This window comes from Telopea speciosissima, chromosome 9 (genome assembly GCF_018873765.1).
Source record: "Telopea speciosissima isolate NSW1024214 ecotype Mountain lineage chromosome 9, Tspe_v1, whole genome shotgun sequence".
NCBI classification, from domain to species: domain Eukaryota; kingdom Viridiplantae; phylum Streptophyta; class Magnoliopsida; order Proteales; family Proteaceae; genus Telopea; species Telopea speciosissima.
In genome coordinates this window covers 10244133-10255574 of record NC_057924.1, presented here as the reverse complement: position 1 = coordinate 10255574, position 11442 = coordinate 10244133, and the positions used below count along the sequence as shown (strand labels likewise).

General features: G+C 37.2%; 1 protein-coding gene across 1 annotated transcript; it reads right to left on the bottom strand.

Annotated features, from left to right (window-relative positions):
- Window positions 1-1153: 1153 nt before the first annotated feature.
- Window positions 1154-2810, bottom strand: LOC122638628 (probable FBD-associated F-box protein At1g32375). Its single transcript, XM_043831485.1, has 2 exons — window positions 1581-2810; window positions 1154-1471 (listed from the first exon to the last, which is right to left on the bottom strand). Exons 1-2 carry the CDS (start codon window positions 2808-2810, stop codon window positions 1271-1273), a joined length of 1431 nt encoding a protein of 476 aa, XP_043687420.1. The 3' UTR covers window positions 1154-1270.
- Between the last annotated feature and the right edge of the window lie 8632 nt (window positions 2811-11442).

Genomic DNA, 11442 nt, shown 5'->3' with positions numbered 1-11442 from the left:
GAAGGAGAGAAATGATCATCTGATTCCTAACATGACAATACCAAAGCCGGCCATTGCCCGCTACATCAAATCTGATATTTGGGATAAATGTCATTCCATCATTCCAAGGGAAGCCATCAGGCTGGAATAGTAAGCTTATGGATCATCGGGATGTTTCTTTAGTATCAATGATTTCGTAGCCTAAGTGCTGTTTATAGGACTATCTTCCCCTTTGTTTTCTGGTTGTAAGTCCTCCTAATTAGGGCCTTTGTTTAGGGCCCTTCTCCATGCTAAAGGGTCAAGGCCCCTTAACCTGTACAGTTTTTCTTCCATTTTGAATTAATCTGATCCCCAAAAAAAATTCTAATTGTACGTAACAAAATAACGACTACCTTATCAACAAGGTAAGTAAAATAGAAAATATGAGGGATGCTATAAAATACCAAGTAGATGGTTGCAGCAATTCCAGTAGTTTCTGATTATTTTCCTTTCGGTCTCTTTGTTCTGGGTAGAGACATTGATTGTCTCCAAGACCTTTACATTTGTGAGCAAAAACTACACGTAAAATTAGCAATTCTCCCTATGACTATATTTTGGTAATTTCTAATATGAGAACTGGAAGACTCTTCACAGTTAAGCTTCTTCAGATATTATTTGAGCATTAAAGGCTAAGCATTCGCCTTTTTTTGATAGCTCTAAGGCATCAAACAATTAGAACAGATCTAATATATGCCTTCAACCTTCCCTTTGCAGTTTTAAGTCATAAAAACAAATAGATATAATTTACACAATGAGATTTAGTCTCTGCCTTTTCTTTATAGATCAAATTCACAGACTAACTAGATCACACGGAAGTATAAAAAGGAAAATAAAAACAGAACTAGAATAAGGCACAAAGTCCAATAGATGGTTTTCCCTTGGGTTCCTTCAATGTTCTTCTACTGCTGTACCTCTGCATGAGGTCCCGTCACTGCGGGGTCCGGGGAGGGTCATAATGTACGCAGCATTACCCCTGCTTCAATGTCCTTCTACTGATGTCTACCACGGAAATATGACAGAGAAAGAACCTGTAGCAATTTCATTCTTCCCATTCTCCCAGTAGGTCCTAAGGTTGAAACTGTAGATTCAAATAATGGATAACAAAGATTGTTTTAGTAAACTTTAATAGAAAATCTTTCACAGTAGACATCAAATATTTGAAATGAGATATATAGTAAGTCGAGGCTAGTACGTAGTCATCATAGACCTTGTGGTAGTGGTACACACAATGAAGATTCTGTGAAGGAGACTTTCATACCTTTAGAGTTTTGCAGCTCGAACCCATATCTATTGATAGAGTCTCAATGTTTGGAGAAATCCAGAGCAGACTATCAATAAGTTCTTCATAATTCATTATTGATTCAGTGGATGTCGATAGCTGCAAGTGCTTTAGATCAAGTAGTGGAGGCACTGAACTTTCCCTTAATTCTTTTGGAATGATGAACCTCTCAGTCTATAACGAGGGAAAGATCCACAAAAGAGGGGGGGAAATTAAATTTGGAGCAACACTTGAATCATAGAAAATGAAATAAAAATAATGGAGATTGTATTCCTAGCCATACCTTATGAGCCTTGCAACATATTGTTAGAATTTGGGCATGACCAAACCACCCAAGAATCTCCCTCAATTCAGAGAACCAACGAGAATCAACAGCAATAGGTTTTAAATGAAGTTCCACATGGAGTTTGCAAGAAGTGTTCATGAGAGATATCAGCAACATCTGACCAGTATAATTGAATGAAATGAGTTTTGGAGCATCAATCTCAAGTTCAACCAGATTCTTGCATTTAAACACCACCAAACTTGTAAGCTTCTGTTTATAGAGCTTAACTTTTCTCGGCAATCCACACCGTACCACCTTTAGATTCTCAAGAAGGGGCACCTTGGAAATCAGGCCATGAAATATCTCTTCTGCTATTGTAAGGCAGCACAGTGATAAAGATTTCAGCCTTGCTGAGTTGATTTGAAACAACTTAGTAAACTGGTCATTGTATGACAAAGAAAAGGATTGGAGGTTTGGTGTTTCTATATCAAACTTGTTCAATTCAGGCAGATACTCCACTATTAAGGTTTGTAGCTGTGAACTAGAGCAGTAAAATTCCTTCAAACCACTGCAACTTATCAAAATCAATGTCTCAACAAGCAGGGAAGAAGAGACTAGATTTTGGATGATCCCATCTTCTGCATGTATTTCCTCCAAACATAATGTCTTCAGGCAAGGAAGTTTTACTTTATTAGAAGACACCAACTTACACCTTCTTAACTTTAATACAGTAAGAGATTCTGTTGTGAAAATGCTCTGTGGCAACCTATAACAAAACCTACATTTTTTGTCTTCAAAATGGCGAAGTGGTATAAAAATATTATGAGCTGAGATGTTGATAGCTAGCTCTTCAAGGTTGCCTTTTGTTGCAAATTTTATCCATGAGCCAATGCAAGAAGATATTTTGAAATTTCCATGGTTCAGATTTTTAATACAGAGCTTGAACTTCTGAATGTACACCTGCGAGCGTTGCTGCAGTGAATTTTTTACATAATCTATGAACTTTTTGCGAGAAGGCCAGAAGGTCTCATCAAAATCTAGAACAGGGAAGGAAACCCAAACACTTTCCCATCTCTTTGACAAGGTGCTTGTTCGAGCCGCATCCTTTGCTTCTAAGAAAGCAAGGATCTTGTGTAAAATCCCTTCAGGTAATTCCGTAATCCTATCCGTTGTGTTATTGATTCCTTCGTCCATAGTTTCTATTGTTCCTCCTTTCAATCTTTGTCTTCCTCTCTGAGAACTCTCCATTAAAACTTGGTAGGTTTGCTGTTTAAAATAATTGAGAACAAACTTAAACAATGTAATGATATTGCCAGGGTTGCAACATAGAAGAAAGCTAATCAGTAGCTGGATTTCAATTTGATAGTTGACACCTGCCATAGCTTCTACAATCATCTTCCAATGATATTTCAAATCATGATTTTAAAATAAAATCACACGCATAGTCGCAAACATGCGTTATCATTTTTCTTTGATAATATGTATGATAAAAAAGCACACAAATACATGACTGTCATAAAACATTACCCCATTGTAATGTATTTCTTAGCCAAACAAAAAAGGATATGAAATGGAACTTATGGATTCAATTAGCATTTTTATGTATTATTTTCTCCCATTGTGACAAAATAATGGAATCTAAGAACCAAAAACAGCCAGAGTGAAAATCCATGTTTCACTCATTTTAGTCATATTATCAGATAAAAAGAAAAAACAATTGCACTTTTTTAAGACACACAACAACATGAAAAGAATGGGATAGAAATACTACATCTAAAATTTCTACATAGTAGTTGTAGAAGTGCATTTCTAGGAGAACCAATAAATAATTGACACACTCCATCGCCGTTAATTAAACTCGTACCAGGTATATTTGTAAACAGCAAAATCCCAATATGACTAATTTGTTCTCAACCTATTTAATAATCAAATTGTTTGTTTTAAACTGAAAACTCAACTTGAAAGACTATTTAATCAGAATAATTTCAATGCCCATGAGTCAATGAGTGACTCATTACACAATCAAAATTTTAGAATATTTTAACCAAACTAGTTCAAAAACATTGGCAAACCATTAGAAATTCTATGAAATCAACCAATAAAAAATCAGTGGGGCCCAAACTTTGTGGACATATTTTCCACGTTATTATCTAAATTATGCTTTAGTTTTATACCTATTTGGTTTAATGTCTCAATATTATTTTTAAAATTTACATGGAAATTTGTAATCACTTTAAGGAACACGTGCCTTTGAAATAAAGGATGTAAAAAGAGTCTTATGTGGTAGACAATATAATTGAAACGGGCCACCAAAATTTGACATGTGGTTTACTTGGGGAACTCCCCATCATCAATGGTTAAAATGACCAAATCATTCGTCTATGTGGCAAAACAAATTATCTATGCTGGAAATTTTTCACACAATCTGTGTAGCCAACTTTTCCTTAACTTATTATCAACCATTCAAGTATGGTAAGCATTTCATGTCAGTTTTTTTTGGTAAGCAGCATTAAAGGTCAGTTTATAAAGGTAATTTACAACCAAAAAAACTATAAAAAGTAAGGGAATAAAATGAGATTTTAATTTTTGAGCATTTATGTCATTGGCGGTTGATTCATTAGATAGATGGGGCATTCCTTGGATAAACTACATAACAAATTTGACGGTCCACTGTGATAGCACTACATGGAGCTTTTCCTAGAATTATTCTTGTTCTTCGAACATCATACTAACATGTGGAGAAGCTGGATTCATATGAAAAGGCCATGAGTACATGATTTTGTGGACACCATGTCCGCTGAAGTCAAGCCCCAACCGAATTACAGCAAGGCATTAGTTGTGCCTTTCTTCAAACATTGCATGTATTAGAATACTGCCCCCTATATTTTATTTTTTGTTACTTACTGCCCCCTTCCCTCCCTTTATTTGGTAATTATTGTCCCCTATATTTTGAATGAGAACATAAATGGTAAATGAGAAAAACGAATTTACATCATTACATGGCCTCGTTTAAGAAAGACGTCATAAATGGCCACTATCATTGTGCCATGTGGAGCAGATATGGCTACTCTGACAGAGTGGACATGGTCTAGAATAGATACGTTTCAGAGTTCATACTCAAATTCAATCAAATACCTCCAAGTATGTCCACACCTCCACATGTATGCCCATATGAACCTACAGTACTCCAAACACTACTATCCACTCCACCAGAGTCCAGGTTTTCTCAAAGCTCTATACCATTTTGCAACTTTGTTTGGGCTAAAACTTGATATGTGACTTGGGGACCTCGAATCTACTTATCCACAAAATTGGGGTCTCATCTGATCTGTCAAGTGGAAAAATTTTAGGGCCGTTAAGAAAGTCTTCTTGTTTCCTAAATATACCGTTGAGAAACACTGCTAGCCCCAAGATAAATACAGGTCATAGAGGCTTCTTCTGATTGCAAGGGAAGTAAAGAGAAGAGAGGTGAAATCAAATCACTACTCAAATGATTTTTTTTTTTTAATAATCATTACGTAATATGATTATGTAGCTTACTCCATCACATTTCAAAAAGTTTCAATATTTTGCATTCTCAAAGGAAATTCAACAAAAAAAAATATAGATCTACACTAGTGTTTACGACAGATCCCTGAATCTCTTTGTTGAAAACCTTTAAAACTAGTTACATGATTTGTTGAAGTACATTATCAATTTAACATCAAAATCTAAAAAAATTAAAAGAAGGGGGAAAAAAACTCACCAAACAAAAGGGTGAAGATTCAATATGATTCTGCTACTGACCAAGGATTTGAGATGGAATTTTCTATCTTCTTGAGCCCTCTTTTCTGTGCAAAGAACAGAAATATTGAATCATATCAGAAAGATGGTAAAGAACAAAGGAGTGGTGAGAATTTTGAAATGAGATGCAGCTCTTGGGACTCTCAATTTATATATCTAAGGTTACCATAAATATCAATGTGTATTTCAAAGCTATGGGCTAAGATAAATAACAAAGACATTATCATAGGATATGCAAGGGTACTATAACCTTGGCTATATATATCAAAGAACAGGTGCGCCACTGAAATAAACGATTGGAAAAGAGCCTTACGTGGTAGACACTATAATTGAAACAGAGCACCAAAATTTAACATGTGGTTTACTTTGGGAACTCCTCATCATCCAATGGTTAAAATGATCAAATCATTCATCTATGTGGCAAAACAAGTTATCCAGGCAGGAAATTTTTCACAGTACTGTCTGTGTAGCCAACATTTTCTTATCTTATTATCATCCATTCAAGTATGGTAAGCATTTAATGTCAATTTTTTTTTTGGTAACCAGCATTTAATGACAGTTTTTTTTGGTAAACAGCATTTAATGTTAGTTATTAAAGGCAATTTACAACCAAAAAACTATAAAAGGGAATTAAATGAGATTCTAATTTTTGAGCATTTATGTCATTGGCTGTTGATTCATTGGATAGATTGGGCATTCCTTGGATAAACCACATAACAAATTTGATGGTCCATTGTGATCGTACTACGTGGGGTTTTTCCTAGTTGTATTCTCGTTCTTCGTTCTTCCAGCACCATACTAACATGTGGAGAAGCTGAATTCATATGAAAAGGTCATGAGTACATGATTTTGAGGTCAACATGTCCGTTGAGGTCAAGCCCCAACCAAACTACAGCAAGACATCAGTTGTGCCTTTCTTCAAATGTTGCATGTTTAAAATATTGTCACCTATATTTTATTTTTTTGTTAATTATTGCCCCCTCCCCTCCCTTTTTTGGGTACTTATTATCCCCTATATTTTGAATGAGAAAATAAATGGTAAATGACAAAAACGAATTTAAATTATTACATGGCTCCATTAAGAAAGGTGTCATAAATGGCCCACTATCATTGTGCCATGTGGAGTAGATATGGCTATCCTGACAGAGTGGACATGGTCTGGAACAGATAAGTTTCAGAGTTCATACTCAAATTCAATCAAATACCTCAATGTATGTCCATGCATCCACATGTATGCCCATATGCTCCTACAGTACTCCAAACACTACTATGCACTCTCCCATAGTCCTGGTTTTTTCAAAGGTCTACACCACTTTGCAACTTCGTTTGGGCTAAAACTTGATATGTGACTAGGGGACCTCGAATCCACTTATCCACAAAATTGGGGTCTCATCTGATCTGTCAAGTAGCAAAATTTTGGGGCCGTTAAGAAAGGCTTCTTGTTTCCTAAACATACCATTGATAAACATTGCTAGCCCCATGATAAATACGGATCATAGAGGCTCCTGATGATTGCAAGGAAGTAAAGAGAAGGGAGATGAAATCAAATCAATATTAAAATGATTTTTTTTATAATCATTACCTAATATGATTATGTAGCATACTCCAAAACATTTCAAATATGGTTGGTAAATTTTACTATACTCAATCAAATCCCTTTGATTTGAAATAGGAAAATAAAGATTAGGGAAATAAAAGCTCCTTGGTGGTGTGGCTCCTGAGCCCAAACACAGGAGTGCACAAAATTACCGCCTAGCCCCTCCTGAAATAAAAAAATCCCATCCATGTTGATACCCATGTGCACGTTCTAATCGGCCTCCGTGCTAGTAAGCCTAGTACAGGGGCTACACGGCCAAGCAGCGATCTATTGCCCAAAAGATAACATCTCAAATATATAAATTACCAAATTTAGTCAAACGTTTTTATATAGGCTACACAATCATGATTACAAAATTTTATTTTTTAAAATCAATTTCACCTCCCTTCCCTTTCCTTTTTTTCGCAGTTAGACGGAGTCAGAAAATTTTAGAGATAATAAAAAATAAGTATATAACTAGAATTTTGGATGTTGTGTATATAAGGGAGGTGAAATCAAATCATTACCAAATATAATTATGTAACTAATTCCAGAACATTTCAAATCTGGTTAGTAAATTTTACTTTACTTTGCAACTAAATCCCTTTGACTTGAAAAGGAAAATAAAGATTATACCTGAAATATATAATTACCATACTTATTTAAATTTTAAATTAAATAGGCTACACAATCATGATTAAAAACTTTCTTCTCTTCTCCTCCATTCTTATACTGATTAGTTAGTTTCTCACTTGTAACATGGTATCAGAGCTTTACTAATCAGTAGAAGGTTCTTCTCTAATCTCCTTCTGCTGATTCTTCTTTCGGTTTTAGCTTTCTGGTGTGTAGCCACCTGTTGCTGCCTTTTTTTTGATTGATGGATTGAAGACTCCATATACACGAATGGAGTACTTGCTTGTGAGAGTTTGTTGGTGATTTGAAGACCCTCCCTTGCAGATTCGATTGGAGGATGAGTGATTTCCAGTTTCTGAAATCGATAGCTATGTTTCTATTTTCAGAACTCGAGAGAATTAAGTCTCCTTGATTGCTGCTAGTTCAGTTGGATTGTTGGCTCTCTTCGGTACCTTCTGCTATCAATTTCTATTGATTTGTGACTAGTTGGTGATGGATGGTTGATGGTCGAAGGTTTTACTCAGGTAAACCTCTTTTTTTTTTTTTAAAGCGGCAAGTCCAGGTGTGGTTGTGAGATCGAGTGCCTATTTTCCCCCAGTTTTGGTTGTTTATGCTGGTTCCAAAAAATGTTTTTGGGCCTATCCTTATTTTCCTGCTGCTTATTGCTCTGCAATTATGCTGAAGTGAATGACTGGTGCTTCATACTTTGTCGTGGTGATGTTCTAACACCCTGCTGCTTCTCGATTTTTCTTCCTAGCACTATTTTTAGTTGAAGTCAGTGCCTGGTGCTTTATATTGCTTCCTTGGCTGAGTATTCAGCCTGTTATATTTTTTACTGCAAGCTTGGTATCTTCAGTTCTGTGCTTGCTGCCCTATTGTTGAGTTTGTTTTTGGCCTTTTTTGGTGCTATGGGAGAGAATAAAAATTCTCCAGTTGTTACCTCTCAATCTGAAACAGTGAATGTCACTATTACGTCTATCAAGCTGAAAGGAAGTTCTAATTACTTGCTATGGGCTGAAGCTGAAAGTTTATATTATGGCTACGAAGAAACTCAAGTATATTACCTCAGACCCTCCGGCCTCCGATTCAAGAGATTATAAGGATTGGATGCAAGAGAATGCTGTTATTTTGATTTGGTTATGGAATAGCATGGAACCAGATATTGCTGCAAACGTGATGTTTCATACCACTACTAAGGGTGTGGGGGAGGATTTGAAAGATAACTATTCACAGGAGAAAAACATGAACAGGGTGTATGATCTCTATGAGAAACTCCTTCAGCTCCGTCAGTCAAACAAGCCTCTCCAAGACTACTATAGCACTTTTAAGGGTCTTATTGAGGAATTAAATGTGTTTCAGCCACTCACCACCGACATTGACAAATTAAAAGCTCAGAGGAATGAATTTTTTGTGTCTAAATTTCTGGCTGGCCTAGATTCTAATTTGAAGTCTGTCAAGGGGCATATTCTTGCTGGGGAAACTATTCCTACTCTTGCTGACACATTCTCCCGCCGTCAGCGTATCACTTCTCCTAGAAAATCTGACTCTTCCCCTAAGGAGAATTCTGCCTTTGTGGCTGGTCGTGATTGTGGACGTAGCTCAGAGGGAGGACGTGGTGGTGGTCGTGGAACTAGTGGTCAGTCAAGTGATAAACCTTTTCGAAAGTGTACTCATTGTGGTAAAACTAGTCACACTATTGATTTTTGTTGGGACAAGCATGGTTAGCCAGATTGGGCAACTCAGTCTGCCAATCATGCAGCGTCTGAAGGAGGTAGTGATGGTGCTGCCCATAGTGATTCTCCATAGGTTTCCTTACCAGGTAGTGGGCCTACTACAGCTCCTCACTGTGATGATCTCTCCCAAATATTACGGCGTTTATAACACTTGGAGGCATCCAATCTTACATCCACCGGGTCCTCTTCTCTTCTGCCACTCTAGCTCATGCAGGTACACCTGCTCTCCTTACCACTACTACTCCATCTTGGATTATAAACTCCGGAGCTTCTGCTCATATGACTGGTGAGTCGTCTTTATTTACCACTTATTCACATACAAATTCATTATCTCCTGTTATCCTTGCAAATGGTTCTTCTACTACTGTTTCTAGGCATGGTACTGTCTCTCCCACTCCCTCCATGAGTCTCTCCTCTGTGTTACATATTCCTCAGTTACCATTGAATCTTCTTTTTGTTAGTCAAATAACTAAAACTTTACATTGTTCTGTGACTTTCTTTCCTTCTTGTTGTGTTTTTCAGGATCTTCACACGAGGAAGAAGATCGTGGAGGATGTGAAAAAGATGGACTCTATTGCCTTCACCATGGTGCTCCTGCCTCGTCTGCCGCTGTTGCTTCTATTGGTAGGGTGACTCCGTTCCAGTGGTACTATCGTTTAGGCCATTTGTCTTTAGTTAGGTTGAAGTTGTTATTTCCTTCTTTTAAGTTTGTGTCTCGGTTAGAGTGTGAAGCCTATGAGTTGGGAAAACATCACCATACTTCTTTCGCTTCTCATAATATGGCTCGTAGTTTGTCTTTATTTGCTTTAGTCCATTCGGATATTTGGGGTCCTTTTCGTGTTAAGAATCGGAGTGGGTTCATGTATTTTGTCACTTTTGTGGACGACCATTCTCGTCTCACGTGGTTATACCTCTAGAAGGATCGTTCCAAGTTTCTTTTTGTATTCCAAAATTTTTATAATGAAATAAAAACTCAATTCGGTTTGTCTATTAAAATTTTTCGCTTTGATAATGCTTTGGAGTATGTTCAGCGTGATATTTCTGATTTTTGTGTTTCTCATGGAATGATTCACCAAACTAGTTGTTCCTACATTCCACAACAAAATAGAGTGGCGGGACGTAAGAATAGACATTTACTTGAGATTGCTCACACTATAATGTTCCATACGCATGTTCCCAAGCAATTTTGGTGTGAAGGGGTGCTTACTGTCTGTTACTTGATTAATTGAATATCTTCTTTTGTTTTTGCCGACAAGTCTCCATTTTCCATTGTTTTTCCTGGTCAGCCTAGTTTTCATTTACCTCTTTGTGTTTTTAGGTGTATTTGTTTTGTACATAATCTACATGCTCATACTGAGCAACTCTCTCCCAGGTCCACTAAGTGTCTTTTTCTTGGATATTCTTGCACCCAGAAAGGGTACAAGTGTTATGACCCTGTTGCCCATAGGTCTTTTGTGAGTACTGATGTCACCTTCTTTGAGGATCGTTCTTATTTTTCTTCATCCTCCTCTGTCTCTGAGGATGAGTGGCATGTTAATGGTCCTCCTGTTCCTGCACGTGTCCCATTCTCTACACCTCCATTACAGGTTTATCGGCGGCATGACAGGTCCATACCACAGGAAGAGGCTCCACCGGTGCCACCTGTTTCACTACCTCTGCCAGCTCCTTCGTCTAGTGAAGCTCCTCCTCCTTCTTCACCTAATGACTTACCCGTTGCCTTGCGTAAAAGTACTCACTCTTGCACTCAAAGGTCCAATGTTTTATATTCTATTGATAAGTATGTGTCCCTTTCTCACTTACCCTCTTCTAGTCATGCTTTTGTCTTGTCCTTAACTTTCAACCCTATTCCCAAAAATCATACTGAGGCTCTTCGTCTTCCTGGTTGGAAGAAGGCCATGGATTTGGAAATGGATGCTCTCTCATCTCGTCACACTTGGAATTTGGTAGATCTACCTCCTGGAAAGGAACTTGTTAAGTCTCGCTGGGTTTACACAATTAAATACCTTCCAGATGGTTCTGTTGAGCGGCTTAAAGCCCGTCTAGTTGCCAAGAGGTATACACAGACTTATGGTGTGGACTACTTTGAGACCTTCTCTCCTGTTGCTCGGCTGAATTATGTTCACCTACTTATTTCTATGGCAGTTAATTTTGACTG

Excerpts from the sequence above, each read along its gene's own strand:
- LOC122638628 (XM_043831485.1), bottom strand. The coding sequence starts at position 2,810 with ATGGAGAGTTCTCAGAGAGGAAGACAAAGATTGAAAGGAGGAACAATA. Across the intron at positions 1,472-1,580 it reads TATGTTGCAAGGCTCATAAG|ACTGAGAGGTTCATCATTCC; the intron begins GTATGGCTAGGA and ends CCCTCGTTATAG.